Here is a 19,908-nt window from a genome sequence, read left to right as displayed (position 1 = left end):
CACTGTGTGGACTTTTACTTTAAACATTTTCCATCATTTCAACCAAAATGATTGCCGAAAACTGTCAAAATTCTTTGGTAAATGCTTCCCGCTTTAGGCATTGACTCTAAAGTTTACTTTGAGTGCAGCAGAGTGTTTGTGCTGCAGGTGACACGGATTAAAATAGAAAAAAAGAAGTCAGTGTGTGAGTGTTTATTAGACAGGATGAGATATTGCGAGCGCAGCGATAAATGCTAGTGTGTGCATTTGACCGGATATGCAAATGACTAGCTTTGGAGGGTAATATCTGCATGTGTGATTGTGTGCATCTGTGTGTGTTTGTGTAGCAGGTGTGTAAACAAACCAGTGGAAACAGGCAATCAGGAGGACAGCTGCATGCAATAGCAGGGCCAAAGTCCAGAGTCCCACTCCTTCTCTCACACATTTTAGTCAGAATGTCAGTTTTTTTGAGCGAAAGAGATCAATTCATTTTAAAAAAATGCCCATCCATGCCCATTCATAAGGTCAATAATGAATTTTATACTTTTCAAAAATATCCTTCGTCATGAACTTGTAGAATCCTTATTTTATAATTCATTTTTTTCAATAAATTTGAAAAACGTTAGAATTTACTGTTTCTATTGGCTCCAGCCACAAAACAACATTGGAGTTTTATTCCATCTAATAGAAGAGAATGTTGTCGGCCTTTTTTTAAGTAAAGTTATATCTTTTTATAAAGTAAATCCAGCAATCAACTTCCAGTTGGAAGTGAACTGTGTGGATTTAAAGCCCAGATCCAGTCACTAAGCCACTCCAGCTCCAGGCCTGTTGTGATGGAACTAAGAGGCCAGCTGGCTGCTCATTGGCCCAGATTCAGCCAGTGGGTGGAGCCAGAGGCAAAGATGGACCCTTCCCAGCTGAACTTGTTGATGTTGAGGAGAGAAGAATTCAGGAGATTTTCAGCTATACAAATAATATTTGGTGTTTAAATTACTTAGTTTGCTGCCCAAATGATACAAAATGTGAATAAAATTAGGGGATCTAATAGAATTTTTTGCATATAAAGATATTTATTTCATGTCAAAACTATAAAACCTGATTTGGAAAATATATATATATATTTTTTTAAATTAGGTCATTAATTTACAAAAATATCAAGTATGATGGGAAATTATCCTCCCTTAAGTTACTCAAAGAAGCTTTTTTTAAGCCAGTATACTTCCTGAGAAAATGTAACTTTTCTTTTTACTTTTAAAAACAATTTGTAGGCTAAACTGTTGTTTACATACGAATGCAGAAAGCATGACTTGAAATAATGCTAAAAATACAACATAACAGCAACCAATCAGCAAGTGATAGGAACTATTAAGACCACAGCATAAGTATGCAGACACCCCCACCTTCACCACAACACACAGATCCACGGAGCAGGATGGGGTTTTTTCAAGTTAGAAGTGAAATAAACGAATCATCAGCAACACGCAGCAGGAGGGAGGTGATAAAGAGAGGAAGATGAAGAGTACAGAAATTAAAACAAAAGGAATTTTTCTGAGGAAAAAGCTCCAAAGACTAGATCTGTTTCTGCAACCAACTCTACTGTTCTCTAATTCTGTCTGATATTAAATTACATTCAAAAAAATCTCAAACTTAATGGAGTTTAAATTCAGATAATCTCTCCATAGCTAATCTTTGAAATTCATTTTTTTCAGCTGTTTTATGAGCTGTGCATCTTCCCATTGTATTTTCCACGTCACAAATACAATCTTCTTCCATCTGTGTTTTTTGTCTGCTCCTGTGTCACAACGATTTGAATGAAGAAATACTCAGAAATACAATTTTAAGCTTCTTTTTCTATTTATATATATCCTCCATCATCAGAAAAATGTCACACGAACATGTTAAAAACACCAAAAACATCATTTTTGTCTGAGTTGGTCTTAAAGGATCTATTTTAGGGTTAAAAAGCGTTTTTTTCCCACGTTTTCCCTGACTATCCTCAGCCAACATTGCCAGTATTAAGGATTTACTTTTCTATCCCATTGGGAGACTTATGCTAATAATATGCACGCTCGCCTTACTTTACAGACATTTAAATAAACAAATTTAGTGCATGGAGCGAGTGTCTGATGTACAGACTGGAGTTTAGCTTCATCTTGGAAGCGTGGGTCAGTTTGGTAGACATTATTGCCTTATTCTCCAAACGAGTTGCTGACCCAAACAAGGCAGCAACGCCTCCTCCCTCCTCCCTCTATGTATGTATTCCTGCATATTATGAATAGAGCCTCTCAGCTTTTTGTGTGTGTGTGTGTGTGTGTTTCTGATCTACAGGTCGAGCACGGAAGCTAAATCCCCTTGATGAATGCACAGAAAAAGCAAACAAGTATGTGCCGATGAATAAAAAACACAACACTTCCAGCTGCATTACCAGAAGGGACAAGTTGGACGCCGAGTCTGCGAGGAGGCAAGACGAAAACGTGCAACAATGGAGGGAAACGCATAAAACATGAAGCTGACCTGACAGGGTTGGCCTCTAGTTGCAATCGAGTCATCAGAGGTCAGGACAATCGTTTTCTACGACAACACTAAGTGGAGTTAAAACCCACTCTGATGGCAATTGTGTCATTTTTCTGATAATGGAGGATAGTCCATGAAGAAAAATTCATTCAAATTTCATTTCTGAGTATTTCTCTCTTTAAGTCATTGTGAATCAGGAGCAGATGAAAAAAATGCAGTTTGAAAAAGATTGTAATTGGGGTGGAGAAAATGTACTGGGGGGGCCACAAGCTCCCTCTGCAACAGGGAGAGGAAAGGGGGGCGGGTCAACCCAACAATCCCACCCACAACGCAAGAGGCGAATTTCTAATGAACTACTTCAGCTCTGCAGAATTCACAGGTTTTTTGCATAGTTTGGCCAAAGGTGCAACTTGTGCGCTTTAAAAAAAAAAAAATATATATATATATATATATATATATATATATATATATATATATATATATATATATATATATATATATATATATATATATATATATATATATATATATATAGGAGCAACAACCACTAGAGGGCACTTTAGGTGTATCAGTATTTGCTACTGACAGCAACGTAGAAGAATCAGGCCTACGCCGCGCTCTGTAAAATTGTTCCAAAGTGACACAGTAGAAGAATTTCATGGATCTAGTGATTTGAAGTGAAAAAAGAGTTTATTGATTGTTAGCATGTTCCTTATGCTCTGATTATTTGAATAACAGTTCATATGTTGCGCTAACTTACTAGATTCTTGTCACATGAAGATAATTACGGTAAGCCTCATTGTGTTATGTAACATTCACATTGTTAACATTCACATTGTTATCGTTATCTAATACGTTATTATAATTTGTTTTTTTATGATAAATTGTCTTTTCTATTTCACAAATTTTGTGAAATGTCTCCCAAAAGTGCGAATTATGATGTATTTTTTTTTCTTCTTTATTTTTCTACTTGTACTCCAGAACGACTTATAGCCCGAAATACATGGTGTGTCCAAGAGAACAACAGGTTTTTGGAATTTTGCCCAAAAACGTCATAATCGTACGGAGCCCGTGTCCTGACATTAAAAAAATAAAATATATGTCGTTCCCACAAATTAACATCTTGTTCGCACGAAATAATATTCAGTTCCCACAAGATAATATTCCGTTCCCACGAAATACTATTTCGTTACCGATTAATTCGAGCGAACAAAGTAATTATTTACATCATAAGTCATTCATAAACACGGATTGCTGCTTCGCCTACCGGACATAGCTCCTAGCTTCATAAACACGGATGTGAGCAATAGTTGGAGACCTTCACATTTCTGTCTGTGTGCGTCTCATTACATTGCATTGAAGACACGGAGGATGTTTAGAGATCAGATTTATTCATTTTAAACCGCTCTACAAAAGCATCATACTCGTTAACAGTCACTTTACATCCGAAGGCTAGTAGGCTACATGCTATAATATATATAATAGTATATAATATATGAACACGTGGTTTCGATTCTTACTCAACAACAGTGTTGGGTTTTTATTTGTAGAAAATGACAGTCTGGTTACTATGACCTCAGGAACATAGGGTTCTTGGGAGGCTGTGTTCCGGCTCAAGTGCCAGCCTGGAACCTGTTGTCATCCGCGCCATCTGCAGTAGTGAGGAGCAGGAACTAAAAGACAACAGCGGCTGCTGTTTCGGAGAGCCTCTAACTTCTTTCAAACAAGAAAGTGAAAGTGATAAAGTGTGTGAGCGTCTCCGCCGCCTCTCACCACACAGAGAAGGATTATGTTGGTGTGTGTGCTCGGGAAGCGTGACAAAGCGTGACAAGCCCTCCGAAAGCAGACGGCTCAGGCTGGGGGACAAGCTGCTGGCAGAAGGGAGGAGTGGCTTACGAGCGCGCTCAGTAGAGTCACGAGAGCAGAGACGAGCGAGAGGTGCAAGACAGGGCCTTTTTTAAACCAGGAGGCCTAGCTGGGAGAATACATGTAGTTTAGCCGTTTTTAGATTAGCATCTTGAAGTCTTTGCTACAGTGTTTAAACTTGTCAAAGCACCTTAAAAAAATCACGGAAAGCAACATTTTTCTTTAATATACCAATTAATTCTCATCTGTACCTTTTGAGGAGATTATCCCACCTTTTTAATAAATAGAAAAGTCTGCATATGAGAACCCTTCTTTACATTTTTTTTCTGTTTTTATCATCTTATTTTTATAATTTGGTTGAATATCAGAGTATATCTTTGAGAAAAAGGTCATGGCAAACACAAGTTATAGTATTTTTCTTATATTTTTTGTGTTTAAATTAATGAAATACGTCTACAGATGGTGGATATTTCAGATCAGAGGCTTTTGAATCACTGTGTGTGTGTTTGTGTGTGTGTGTGTGTGTCTTACCGTAGTGTGCGAGGATGCCCTGAGGAGTCACCACCTTATTGCAGATATGGCAGACAACCAGACAAAAATCCTCCAACATTGGGAAAGGACTGTGCACGTGCATCTCTGGAAGAGACAAAAGAAAACTCTTTTTTTTAGGTCATATGAAATAAGTGTCACCTAAAATATTCAAGAATAAAAAGACAAAATTCTAATTTAACACTTAAAAAAACCTTTTTTGTAACGTAAACACCATAAAGTCTTCATATTTTCTTAACCGGACAAAATCTACTCCCCCCAAAAAATTAAAATGTTCACATTTTTTTGTTTTAACAAAACAAATAAGAAAACACTGCCACATGTATTTAAAAATAATATATTTAGGCCTATACAGCAATTTAACTAATTATTATTCTGTTTCATGCAATTCTAATTATAAAACCCACATTTTCCCTAGTATTAAAAACCTGCATTTATTTTCTCCTACATAATATAATAAAATAATATAAATAAATGTATCAAAGCCTGGTAGCTCTGTCAGCCTGCTAAGCCTAAAAATTATTTTTTTCTTAAAACATCTTTCTCAGACATATATGCTCTTATTCTGAAATCTGATGCTGCAAGAACTCCTTTTTTTCCCTATTTACTCCTTACAGGGTAAATTATGGAAGCCAAAAGAATAGGGCCCGGAGGTGTTTCTCATAGCCGTGCATTAATATTCTTATCAAAAGACTTCCTGTGGGATCTCATCCAAACATGAATGCATGTGAAAACCGTGTTCACAGCTTTAGAATTTGCTCTGAGGCACAAACATGAGGCTCTGAAGAAAAAAACAAAAAACAAAAAAAACACACAACTCAAAACTATAATCAGGAGAAAGTGTGAAATGTAATGCTGACATTAAATAATATTATTTTGACAAAGTGAATTGTGTGAGGCACATATTTATTTACTTCTTTCACTTTTCAATTTCAATGCATTTTCAAGACATTTCAAAGAAAAAGAACATAAAATAGAAAGGGCATTTAGGAACACATATTGGAAAATCTAGAGTAAAACAAAGAAAAAGTCTATATCAATGAAAAAACTAAACATATCCTAGTCTTTCTCTCAAATTTAAAGATATATTGTTATTTAAACCATCTGGCTTAAAATGTTTTAACTTTAAATTCTATTGCCATTTATATAGAATTCTCTTCCTCCCGATCTACGCATTACTGACTCTGCCACTGTTCAAATCCAAACTCAAGACTCATCTCTTCAAACTCTTCCACTTTCGGCTTCTCCCATCAGGGGTCGCCACAGCGAACGAGTCGCATGGTAAATTTGGCAATGTTTTACGCCGGATGCCCTTCCTGACGCAACCTTCTCAAACCGGGCTTGGAACCGGCAGAGGTAGAGAAGGGAACAGGGAGGAGCCCGGAGTCGAACCCGGGTTTCACGGATGGAAGGCGCCGCAAACCAGCACGAGCTAAACTGGCTCAAGACTCATCTCTTCAAACAATCATACAATTAATCCATTCAGTTATCACAACTTCATTTTTTATGTTTTTTTTATATCCTGTTTTTATTATGTCTTATTGATGGTTATCTTTATGTTTATCCATGTTAATTTCTTATTGATCTTTTATTCTGTTTTTAACCTTGTACAGTGACCTTGGGTGACCTGAAAGGCATGAGCATACAGTACATGAGCAACACACAGAAGGGCATTGGTAAAGACTCCAGAGGAGCCAAACACCAACTCCTGGTTGACAGAATAGTTGCTCAAGACTGCAGGTCACGACACACCAACCTGTGGACAGCCTGGATTGATTACAAGAAAGCCTATGACTCAATGCCAGACACGTGGATCACTGAATGCTTGGAGCTGTACAACATCAATAGGACTCTAAGAGCCTTCATAGGAAACTTAATGAAGCTGTGGAAAACCACCCTTTAAGCCAATGGGAAGCCACTTGCACAAGTGTCCATCAAATGTGGGATATACCAAGGTGATGCTATGTCCCCACTGCTGTTCTGCATAGGTCTGAACCCCCTCAGCCAAATAATCAACAAGACTGGCTATGGATACCGACTCAGAAATGGGGCCAACATCAGTAGCCTCCTCTACATGGATGACATCAAGCTATATGCTAAGAGCGAGCGTGACATTGACTCCCCGATCCACACCACCAGGATTTACAGTACTGACATTGGGATGTCATTCGGGCTCGAGAAATGCAACCGGATGGTGACAAAGAGAGGCAAGGTAGTCCACACAGGAGGGGTCTCACTCCCAGAAGGAACAATAGCAGACATTGAAGACAGTTAGAAGTACCTTGGAATTCTGCAGGCAAATGGCAACCTGAAGCAGGCAACAAGGAAAGCTGCAACAGCTAAATACCTCCAACGAGTAACGCAAGTCCTGAGAAGCTAGCTCAATGGCAAAAATAAGACCCTACGCACTGCCAGTTATCAGATACCCTGCAGGAATAATAAGATGGCCAAAGGAAGAGATACAGACCACGGATGTTAAAACACGAAAGATTCTCACCATGCATGGAGGGTTCCATCCCAAATCCAGCACCCTGAGACTGTATGCTAGCCGCAAGGAAGGAGGCCGAGGACTAGTGAGCGTAGAAGCCACTATCCAGGATGAAACATCCAAGATGCATGAGTACATCAAGCTCAAGGCCCCAACTGACAGTGTGCTCTGTGAATGTCTCAGGCAATGGGGAGCAGAAGATACAGTGCTGGAGGACAGATCCTCATGGGAGGACAAACCCCTGCATGGGATGTACCACCGGACCATAACTGAAGTGGCTGATATCAAGAAGTCCTACCAATGGCTAGAAAGGGCTGGCCTACAGGACAGCACTGAAGCGTTCATCCTGGCAGCTCAGGAACAAGCCCTGAGCACCAGAGCCATAGAGGCTCAGATCTACCACACCAGACAAGACCCAAGGTGTAGGCTGTGCAAAGAGGCGCCTGAAACAATCCAGTACATAACTGCAGGGTGTAAGATGCTGGCAGGGAAAGCATACATGGAGCGCCACAATCAAGTGGCTGGAATAATATACAGGAACATGTGTGCAGAATATGGACTGGAAACCCCAAGGTCAAAATGGGAAACACCTCCGAAGGTGGTAGAGAATGAAAGGGGACTTCCAGATCCAGACTGAAAGAATGGTAATGGCGAACCAACCAGACATTTTAGTGGTGGATAAAGAACAGAGGAAAACCGTTGTGGTGGATGTGGTAGTGCCAAGCGATGGGAACATCAGGAAGAAGGAACATGAGAAACTGGAGAAATACCAGGGACTCAGAGAAGAACTGGAGAAAGCCTGGAAAGTGAAGGTGACAGTGGTGTAGAGGTAAGATCGGGCCTAAAAAATCTAGCCCGACCCGACACAGGCCCGCAGGCATTAAAGCCGAACCCGGTCCGAACCCGACCAATTAACTTGATTCGCAGGCCCGAGCCCGAAGCAAACCCGAAAGTTGAATTTATCCCATAGTATTTTTGGCAGAAAAAAAAACGCCAGATTTCTTAAAGGTTAAATAATCTACATATTTTTATGATCATGAAAGTTATTTTCTTTCGAACAGAGAGTTGTCGCTGCAGCCGCACGCGTAGTCAAGCTCGCTGTTGTAGCATAGAGTTCCACCGGAAGCGCTGCGCATAGGTTCCTCCTTACATGATAAATGCGTTTGCACAACGAAATAACGCTGGAACACAGAATAAGAGGCCAGACAAAGAGAGTGAAAGAGAGATCTTGATGCGCACTCGCTTCATTACGCGGAGAAATTCTGCAGCCGCGGTGCATGTTTGCCTTTTCAGTTCCCCTGTCTTAAGTCTATCCTTGACTTCTTGCTGCTCCATATCGGGGATACCTAAACAAAATAGATGTAGACTTGCGGAGGGAAGATGACATTCACGACACGTGCGCAGAGCTGCGGGTGGCCGGCGCCCCCCACTTTCTGACAGTTGCTGGACCACAGTGTATGTCAATCAACAGTGGGCTGGTGACTGGTGGGATAGAGGGGGTGGGGTCTACCTGTGTGTGTGCGTACGGTGAACGTTCTCCCTCTGAGTAAGAAGAAGCTGTGCCTTTCGGTTCGTGCGGTAACCGTTCTGACGTACAGGATTAATAAAGGGCTGTTTGACAACCGCCGCCTAAGGAGCTTCTTTGCAGCCATTACAATATATTTATTAAAAAAGTCAGCGAGAGAGAAGCCTGGCCCGAACCGACCCAAACGTAATGATTGTCATTCAGAACCCGACCCGACCCGGACTCGGGCTTGGGCTTAAGATCTTACCTCTACAGTGGTGCCTGTGGTAATTGGAGCACTTGGGGCAGTAACCCCAAAGCTGGAGGAGTGGCTACAACGGATCCCTGGAAAGACCTCAGACCTCTCAGTCCAGAAGAGCGCAGTGCTAGGAACAGCTAAGATACTGCGGAGGACCCTCAAGCTCCCAGGCCTCTGGGACCCGAGCTTGGAGGAGAAACCACCCACGGAGGGTGAAAGGGGCTTTTTTTTTTTACATAATTATTTTATTTTTACTATAAAAAAAGAAATTAATTCCTTTCAATATGTACAACAGTTAATAAAGGCAAACAGCAGTTAAAGATTTAAACATTGAATCAGATTTGGCCTGCACAACAAATCGCAAATTTATTGTTATGGCGATATCAAGCTGGGCAATACTCATATTGCAAAAGTCTGTGACAATATTGCGGTAAATGGTTACCTTACATGTACTAAAACAATCTTAAGGCAGCCTGAAGTAACGAATCAAATAAATCCCTTTATGCAATTAACCAATCAGATGGATGCCTTCATGTGGTTGACCAATCGGATGGAGCTCTGTTATGTCAGATGTTTGCCTCCCATGTAGACGAGGAGCATTTGGAGTTTTATTTAAGGTATGTTAATTCTACTTTAAATTAAATTGTTGCAGTGAAATGAATATTATGTATTTAGATGCTTTGCTATTTGTTCATGTTTTGCAAGTTACTGTATATCGTCATCGCAACATTGATCACTGATATCGCAAATCACAAGTTTTCATCATATCGTGCAGCCTTACAGAGAATCCATATTCCATGTCTATAATCAAGGATTGCTACAAAGCTACAAAAAGTAGTTGTTTTTGAAAGCAGGAGTGAAACTGAATCTAATTGGTTTGAAAAAGGGTAACAATCACTCACATGTGAACAAATACTTTTCATCAGGCAGATATGACAGTTCAGTATCAGAAGTGTATGGAATACAACAGTGTCCTCATGGGGAGCTGGGTTGCAGTTTAGAGTAGAAAACTGTCTGCGTGCAAACACTGTATTCTCAATACAAATAGATAAAAATAGGTAAAGAAGAAACTAGGGCTGCACGATATGAGCAAAACTTGCGATGTGCGATATTAGTGATCAATATTGCGATAACGATATAATTTGTGGTATATAAACAAATGGCAAAACAACCAAGAACATCATTACCATCTCATTGCAACAGTTTAAAAAAATGATACTCCAAATGACCCTCGTTGACGTTGGAGGCAAACATCTAACATGAAAGGGCTCATCTGATTGGTCAACATCGGAAAGGGTCCATACAATTGGTCAAATGCACAAATGGATTTATTTGATCCGTTAAATGTTTCAAGCTGCCATAGGATTGTTTTAGCACATTTATGGTAACCATTTAATGCGATTTTTGCTGACTTTTGCGATATGGATATTGCACTGCTTGATATTGCGATAACGATAAAGTTGCGGTATATTGTGCAGGCCTAGAAGAAACAAAAGATGATTGACTCTCACGAACGCAGGCTGGTTATGTTAAGAGTGCAGTTGAAACAAAGATGTATTACAGTAGAGGAGATTCCATACCACAACTAAGCATTACGGTTTATTTTGAAGGGGAATTCTTGTCTTTGACAAGAACTGAAAACCAAATATTCTCAAGCTGAAAAGCCACAGTCACTGAAAAGAAGTGGGATGTGAACGTATCAGAGCGGGTTGGTACGCATGCATGCAGGGGGGGTGAATCACATAAGGCACGGGTATCTGACCATGTGTCATCATGACCTTGCCTTGCTGACATCTGGACGGCTGTACATGCGGACATTCAGCACAATCTGGTTGGTGGATGTGTGGCTCGTCATCCAAGGACATAACCTGCTGCATTACACGTAACATATTTACATTTACATGCATTTCTTTTTAAAGGACATTCCCATCATGAAGCTGTTACACTGTGTCTGCAGCTAAGTGCATATTTTGAAAGAAAATAAAATAGCCAGTCACTGATAACAATGTCATGGTATCAAGTAGATGTATGTTGCTTCTTCATATCAGCGAATCAAAATCTGTGTTGGAATAATTAGTGAAGTCCCTGCAGCTATGATGCATAAGAAAGGATAGGCTTCACATAACAGAGAGACCATTTAAAAACCCACTTCCATCCTCCCTTGAGCGATGTTAAAAGTGTTCCCTCTAGTCTCTTGACTAGGATTTGATTATTATTGACATTTTTAAAAACTGTGTCGTTTTCTAGGACACAGTTTCTGCAGATCGGCAGTCATTAGAAAAATCACCTTTAAAATAAGGGATGAGACTGTTGGTGCAATCATCCCCTTCCCATTGCTGAGAGCTCTCCATTTACATGCTCTGAAGCTAGCCAACAGTCCCCCAGCCTAACATTACAGACGAAACAAAAATGGCCTAAAGTGTTGGAGCTATCCAGGCATTCAGATTTGAGCCTGATTCCAGCTGGGATGAGGAAAACAAAAATGTCTACAAGTGGATGCATCCGAATCGTCTGTTCCTGATTCACAACGATTTAAATAAAGAAATGCAATTTTAAGCCTAATTTTCTCAATATATGTCCTCCATCATGGGGGAAAATGCAACAACAAAATGTTAAACAAACCAAAAACACAATTTTGATCGAAGGAGGTATTTCCGTAATCAGATCAAAAGAAATCAAAGCAGCTCAACATGATCCTTAACATATCTATCCAAGAATATTTGGTAGGTATTAAAACGTTACCTCCTCAAATGCTAACTTAGATGCGTTTTGTTTTGCTGCATGAAGAGTGAATTTTGTGTGTGTGTGTGAGAATCTTAAAGCTGCCAAAGGACTGACAAACCAGAAAATGAACAACAACACACAAAGAAAAAGAGAAAAAAATCTGGTGAAAAAAAAGCATGTTTGGAGCTGCAAAAACAAATCCCTCATCAGACACTGATCCTGTTTTTAAAATGAAGAGCTCCAATCCCATTGGTAAATGACTGTTGGGCGAGCAAACACGGCTGCAGTTAACAAAACAGTATGAAGCAGCAAATCTCCAAACCGTCGCATTGATTGATGCCACCAGTAAACAAATCAATCGACTTTGGGAAATCTGGAGAACGCCGCTTAGTTGAGGTGGTTGGCCTGTTCTGGTCCAGAACGATCAGCTTGTACTTAAGTAGCGTTTTGGACAGAGAGCAGACAAATCTTGGTACAGTACCAAAATGTCTAATAGAGTAAACAAGCTGACTAGCACTTGGCAGAGAGCTGAGCCTCCCCACACACATGTCCGTGCAATTCAACTCTCCCTTTTTTCCCCAAAATGTCCAAGGTCTGAGGCATTTTTAAAGCTGCTCAGAACAAGGAAAAGTACTATAGTCGAAAGGGGAACACACGTCGTTTTAAAGCTTTTAACCCTACAATCTATGACATTGCAAGAACAAAATAATAGCACAAAAAACAATAATGTTACAACCATATTTGAAAAAGTTAGGTGGAGCCAAGGAAAATAGAACAAAGCTACAGGAACTTTCCAGCAACTTTGACTAGAAAATTCATGTTTTCACTTTATACTAGTTTCTAAAGGTCAAAAGCCAACCGATAAACACACGTTTATGAATATTTTACGACAGAATTGTATTGCTTCTTTGTTTACAGTGCTTCCTGTTTTTAAATAGAATATAGTAAGAAGTAGCTGCCACTTTTCTGCAGGTTCAAACTCATCATTTTACTTTCTGTTCTTTATTCAGATACTCTCTAATAGAGTCTGCAGAATCACTGCACAAAACAATCCTAAATCAAACATCAAACGTTCAGAGGTCTAGAAAATTTGCACTTTTATTTTGAAAATTGAGTGTCCTAGTAGATACCATTTTGACTTTTACTGTATAGATCCACATTTATTTTGAATAAATCAGTGCCATTTAATGAAAAAAGGAGGAAAAAAGTTTTAACTGAGCACAGAAAGTAAAACTACACTTACTATCCACCAACTTACGCTTACATTACATTTACTGCAGAAAACAGTTAGTCAGACAATACATAAAGTTGGATAAACATTTCAATTGAGTTGCAATTTATAGATTTAGGGGAACAGAAGACCTTATTAGACATCCTTTTAGTTAAAAATAGAGAGATGCCAGAGAGCTTTTTACTTCAGAAGAGGAAAACCACAGGGGGAGATTTGATTTTAAGTTCAAACATACTTTTCTTTTTTTGGGGTAAAAGTTGGGAATTTCCAACAGAAACTCGTAAATATTTGTTAGAATAAACTTCAAGAAAATTTGACTCATAATCTTGATAAATATATTAACATATGTTTTGTGTGGTGGCGGCAGGTGATGTAAGGCCATCTAGGATTGTCTCTTTTTTCTTTTTTTCTTTATTTAAGATTTGATATAGTGGCAGAAATAAATATATATATATAATTTTTTTTCTCACTGCTTTTTTCCTGTCATGAAGACATAGCCTTGTGTTGTGTTTTGAACATGTTAATGTATTGCGGTACTCAAAAGAAACAGAGAACAGTGATTAGAAAATCACATTTTCACTTTTTTTTGTATCTACAGGTCAAACACAAACAAATAAACATATTTTCATTACTAAATGTTATTATTTTTGCGATCAATGCTTCCTATTTTCAAACATAAGTTAGTAAGAAGTTGTTGCCAGTTTTTTGTGGGTTTCAACTCATTATTTTACTTTCTATACTTTATTCAGACACCAAACCATCAAATTGCGTCTGCAAAAACATTTCTCAACAAAAATTCTGAAAAGGTTCCGTGATATAGAAAAGTGGCGCTTTTATCTGGAAAAATTATCCAGCAGTTCATTCTGACATATAGCTCCACGTGTATTTTGAATAAACTTTATTTAAGCAAAAATCAACACCACTGTGTGGCATGTAAACAAAAGGAGGGATGGGAAACGTCAAGAAAATAGAAATCTGGACAACAAGGTTTGAGGAACAACTTGACTAATCTCTTCATTTGAATACGAGCAGCACTTAGTGGATGACTAATTGAGTCGAGGTGGTTCGCAGAGACTTTCCCGGCTCTCCACTGAAAGGCTTCAAGTGAGGGAAATAACTGATAATGGAATCAAAGACTCACATGTGGCGCTCTAAGTGTGTTCAGATCTGACTTACAGACAGAATAAATCATTACGGTGAGAAAAAGCATCACCACGTGATGTTTGGGATAAAGCATGGAGTATAGTCAGCACACAAACAAACAAATAAATAAAAGCATTGATTAAAAGCGAGATGATGACAGCGACCCGCACTGCTCATCGATAACCACAAACAGGCGAAGCCTCAAGTGAGTCAGCAACGTATCACTCACCACTACGTTAGAACGTACAAACTACTGCTTCTCTCTTTTTCTTTTTTTGTCTTCCTCTGGCGTGCGCCCCAGCAGGCCTGAGTGTCAGAGTGCCAACAGATCAGCAGTTTTGGAGGCGCTGCTTCGCTTCGGCTCTGACAGAGGAAGATGATGCATGTGAAGCGAGGGTGTGTGGGAGGTGGTATCTGAGCGGACAGAAGACTTTCCCCGGACCGGGTTTGTGCGTCACTCTGTTCCCACGAGAGCGACAGCAGACTCACTGCTTCAAGCGTGACTCAAACGTGCGTGTGACTGCGGGTATTTATGGATGGCGAGGTGTGGAGAAAGTCCTCCCCCTTCGGTCTGTGGAGCGGAGGAACCGAATAGGGACGACGCAAGCTCTACTGGAATGAACCAAAGCTCACGTGCAACCACTGACACGAGCCATCGCACTTAAACGACAGCTGAATAGGCTTTAAAAATGACAAACTGGTATTTACTTTAAAAAAAACCCATCAGTTTATCAAAATAATTGAATTCTTTTCCTTTTAAAGTTTTTTATACATTCTTATAAAAATGTTCAAAATACTCATTTTATTAATGAAACATTCTGTTTTGTTAAGTTTAAATCTATCGTTTTTTTTGTAACCAAACAAAATTTGTTTCATGGGGAAGCGGAAACGGCCTTCCCTACTTTTTGTAACGGTTTCTCATGATAAGGAGTTATGACGAGAAAACTAATTTTGTTTTCTCGTGATAACAAAGAATATATGCTTGTTCTCACACTGAGACGCCGACACATTTCCGTTTTAAGTCCCTTTATTTTTTTGGTTTTTGTAGGCTGTAACCAACACCTTCCAGCTTTCACCAACAAATCTCAACGACAGCAACAGAAATGCTCCCCAAAAGTAGTTTTTTTAGGTTCTTTTTTTTATTTCTAAGTGGAACCGCGCTCCTCAGACGCCGTAATGCCGTCTCATGCACCAGCACCCCCTTCCTTTATTCCCCTAAAACCACCGACAACAGGTTGAATGACAGAACCCAGGGCCAGCAAGCGTCTCTCCGTGGTGCGTTCACTGAGCTCCAGCCTTTAGCGGAACCAAAACAGCCACCCAGCCCAACTCAGTCCGATACCATACTGTTTTTGTTTTTTAACAATCTGCAGCAAAACAAAGCACTTTGTCAGAGAAGATTTGCAATTTATCCATTTGATCGCAGTCAAACTCAGGCGGAGATTGTGCTGATGATGTGGTTCATAGAAACAGGGTCCAAATCAGTCATCGTTACTTGTGGAGAAGGTTGGTGAAGCGTTCAGTGATTCTGCAGTTGTCAATTTTATCAGTGATCAGGTGAGGGGATCAGGCCATCTACACAGTCACAGAACGATGCGTACACACGCGTAAATGTGCATTTCGGGCTTTTGCGTTCAAAACTTCTCACGTTCACGTGTCACTACACAAGTTTCTACAGCCATTTTCGAAATCTACGTACAAAAGCGGGCCTTTGAACATGCATTGCAAGACTACTTTCATTTCAACCAATCGGGGACTTTGATTTGATCGTTACGTCTGAAAATTGATCATGAAGGAGAAATGAATAAATGCAGTGACACTCAATCCTATTGATTTCTCCTGTCCTCCCAAACATTCCCTTTATCTGGAATAAGACACAAAGATCACCAACAAACAACGAGAAATAATCCTTTATAGGAATGCTGGCTTTGCAGCGTCCATCCACACCTGTCAGGAGTCATTTTCAAAAAAAAAAATAAACAGACTCAAAATTGAAAGTTGAACTTTACAACTGGTAAAGACCATCGTATGATGGACGTCAGGGTTTTGCAAACATTGTGGACAATTTTTAAGATTTTCTGTCTCCTTAGTGGACTCTTCAATGCAACCATAACTGTGCCGTCAAGAAAAAAAAATCAGCTAAGCAAGTAAACTTCAGCTGGCGGTTAAACTCTTGGTGATCCAAGCTAGGCCTGCACAATAAATCGAAAATGTATCATCATCGCCTTACCAAACAGTGCGATATCGGTATTGCAAAAGATGACAAAAACTATGATAGATGGTTACCATAAGACTTCCCCACCTCCTAGTCACAAACTGTAGAAGCTGAGCTTAATGGCTACTTGCCGTCCACTGTCATAGACGGCGAGGAAGACCCCTCGGCACCAAATTACATTCCCACATATAAGAAAGCTTGCAGGGAAGTATCTCTGCATACCTGCTGGTAGTTCACCTTCAAACAGGCTTTTCAGTACAACAGGATATAGAATGTTTAAAACCTTCCAATGTAAACATGTTGGTTTTCCTTCACAGCATTCCTTGAGGAAGGGAGGATGCATAGACAGAGACACCATTATGTTTTCAAAAAAGCCCAAACGCACACTACCTGCATTGTTACCCATTGTTGTTCATATTAGTTTTGGCCAGTTTTATTGACAGATTATTATTCTTCGGTTTCCGAGATACATAAGTTCTTACCTGTCTCCTATTGAGATAACTTGCACTAAAATCTATGTTGACTTTTATCTAAATAAAAATGTCGCAGTGAAAGGGAAATTATGTAGTAGTTGGTTTTGCTAGTTGTTCATATATCACAAGTCAGATCATCATCGCAATTTTGATCACTAAGTTGTCCTCATATCGTGCAGCCCTAATCGAAACTGGGAAACTGTTTAAACTGAATAAGGAACAAGAAAATGCATCATCAACCCCTTCTCTATGAAAAGATAGGAATAATATGGTTGAACATTTGGAAATATTTTAAAAAATACATCAATTTTTGACTTTCTGTGTATTAAAATATAATTTACACACATAAAAAACTAAATCGTGTCTGAAGAAAAAAATGCAAAAGATGTTAGCATTTCAAAGATTTGCCCTCCCTCCTAAACTTTAACCATGTGTGTACGTTAGAGTAGTTATGATCTCTACCTATTGAAAAATAAGGCTTTACAATACTTATTTTTAATTAGTATTTTGGGGGGACAAATCCTCATTTATCTATTTTTGGCTCATTAAAACAGAATATTCAAAAATGTTTTTTTTTCTATGTCAAGTAAAATACCCTTTCCAAGCAATATAACAATGTTGTTATTAGTTTATATCAAAATAAATGATGGTTTGAGCCATTACTGCCCATCACAGTCAGACTCAAAACAAAAGTAGATCCAGTTTAGTTACCAACAAAGGAATCATCATCTTCAGGTTAAAAAAAATTGCATAAAAAGTGCAAGATAATTGAGGACTCTATAAATCGGGGGTTTAAACTCCCTTCATGTTTTTGTTGGGGTTGTTTTGACATTTTAACTTTGATAAAGGTAGAAAGCATTAAACATTGAACGCTGATGCTCTTTTATAAGAGCAAAACAACACTGCCACTAACTATCTATCTATCTATCTATCTATATAGCCAGGCTGTGTCCCACCAAGGTGGGTTAGCCTAGACAGGGCACACATTTTTACCTCCCTCCTTCTCTTCCCCAAACCCTCCTCCTTCAGTGTGTGCGTGTGTGTGTGTGAGACTGGTCAAAGGCCACTAACTAAATCTGCTAATTTCCACAAGAAACATACAAAATAAAAGCTTCAAATGTGTTATGTTATAATCAACATGGATCTGCATATATTGGGTTATCATAACAAATGACATCAACTAGTTTGATATTGTTTAACATTTAGCAATTCCAAACCGTTATCAATTAATAAGTATTGTTAGTTAACAACTTATTTAGAGGAAATAATGATATAGACCTAGATACGGAAATGTCGCACTGAAATTGAACGTCTCTTTAAACAAAGGGGTGCGAATTCAGTATTTTTATTTTTTTATATATATATAAAGCATGCATATGAAGGTCAGCTTGTATTTGTCCGTGCTGGTTTTAAAACAAACATGTCGGGTTGAAAACACGGCCGTGCAAAGCGCTCGTGCGTGCGCAACAAAACAATAACAAACCACCACCGTGTGGTACGTGACAGCGTCCTTGCCTCGTACCAGCACAACTTCCTCACCTGGTTTGCCGAGCTTCGCGGCTTCTCTCGGGCAGTAAAACTCTCTGCTGTTGTTGTCCAGGGACGCCGCCGCGTCTGAGTGAACAAAACAAACGCTTTGAGGGACACAGGCGGCGGGCATTCACAACAAAACTTTGGGGCCACGCGCGGAGCCCTGTGCTGTGGTTGGCTGGCTAGCATTAGCATGCTAGCGCCTTCTTTAAGCTGGCTCGCCGAACCAAGTGGAGCTGTCAAAGCTAACAAACTTACAGCTGGGCACTTGGGGGATATTGTTACAGAACGGCGCGAGCCCCGCGCGGAAATGTTTAGCTGTCCGTGGCGTGAGCGCCTGCGCGCGCGCGGCTGTCAAAGAGCGCCCCACAAATCCTGCATTTTGTAGTAATATTTTGACAGTTACTTTGCTGGTCTTTGACAGACCCTGCATGGTGGAGAAGCTTACTCAACTCAATCACAGACAGTTGGAGCACGCACTTCCCGACACTTTGCAGGCAAACACAACCCCCCCAGCGACGTGCTAACTTACTGTCAACAAAACGTAATTTAGCCGCACTGACGAAGGTAGACCAAGGCTTGTGAAGGAAGGTATCCGGACTTGGTATTTGGCGATCCAGTGTCGCCATTGCTCTTCCTTCTTGTTGCTTTGCTGAGAGCCTCTCTCTCCTTTGCACCCAGCAGGCGAAAAACGAAAGAACGAGATATGCTGACGTCACTGTCGGCAGGGTTCGGCAAGCGTCGGCAGCTTCCGTTGGGCAAATATGTTGGACGCTAATCAAAAGTTCAAAAGTTCACTTTGTGAGCATAGAAACACAGAATGGTCACAATATTAGTTCTTAATTATTCATGGGCGCACAAGATCAATCAAATATCGTTTTTTTTCCCTTAAATATTGAATAAAAGATAGGATACATGTTTTTATGCACTTATGTTCATTTATTGAGGGTTTAAATCATATATTACTTTACTGTTTATCACAAGGATCCAAAATAATTAAAAGTTGACCCAATTTATTTGTTATGCACAATGCATTGTGGGGTTTCAATGCAACAAGGGCTCAAAAAATATTTTTTATTGCAAATATATATGTAAACTCGAGTTATTTTTTACATTTTTTTTTTTAGCATTTTGAGTTATTTCCAATGATTATTTTGTTGTATGAGAAGCTGCTTGCTTATTATACCAGTCTTGTTTAGATACACGGTTTTGTACTTGGTGTCCTTTGACAGCTCTTTCGTCCTGTTCGTGGTGGATAGGTTGAAGTCTGATTGTTTAAGTGTGTGGACCGGTGTCTTTTATACAGATTACCAGTTCAAACAGGTCACATTATTACAGGTACAGAATAGAAGAAAGAAGAGCTACCTAATACAGAAATAACAGGTCTGTGAGGGACAGAATTCTTGCCTCTAGAAGGTCAATACTTATCTTCT

At 39.5% G+C, this 19,908-nt stretch overlaps 1 protein-coding gene across 3 annotated transcripts in view; it reads right to left on the bottom strand.

The window, feature by feature from the left end:
• The window catches only part of LOC101167583 (ataxin-7-like protein 1), a 41,474-nt gene extending 22,298 nt beyond the window's left edge, over positions 1–19,176 (bottom strand). The window contains exons 1-3 of one of the 3 annotated variants that reach the window (XM_011491054.3): positions 19,008–19,176; positions 18,485–18,559; positions 4,891–4,995 (exon numbers count right to left, since the gene is read on the bottom strand). In XM_011491054.3, coding sequence (XP_011489356.1) covers positions 4,891–4,995; positions 18,485–18,559; positions 19,008–19,104 — 277 coding nt within the window. In that variant the 5' untranslated portion in view covers positions 19,105–19,176. The remainder of the gene's footprint in view (positions 1–4,890; positions 4,996–18,484; positions 18,560–19,007) is intronic. The other 2 variants (XM_020714120.2, XM_011491055.3) reach the window with 2 other exon arrangements.
• Positions 19,177–19,908: the final 732 nt, after the last annotated feature.

Source organism: Oryzias latipes, chromosome 23 (assembly GCF_002234675.1).
Source record: "Oryzias latipes chromosome 23, ASM223467v1".
Taxonomy (NCBI): domain Eukaryota; kingdom Metazoa; phylum Chordata; class Actinopteri; order Beloniformes; family Adrianichthyidae; genus Oryzias; species Oryzias latipes.
The sequence above is the reverse complement of the archived record's forward strand: the minus strand, read 5'-3'. Positions and strand labels throughout refer to the sequence as shown.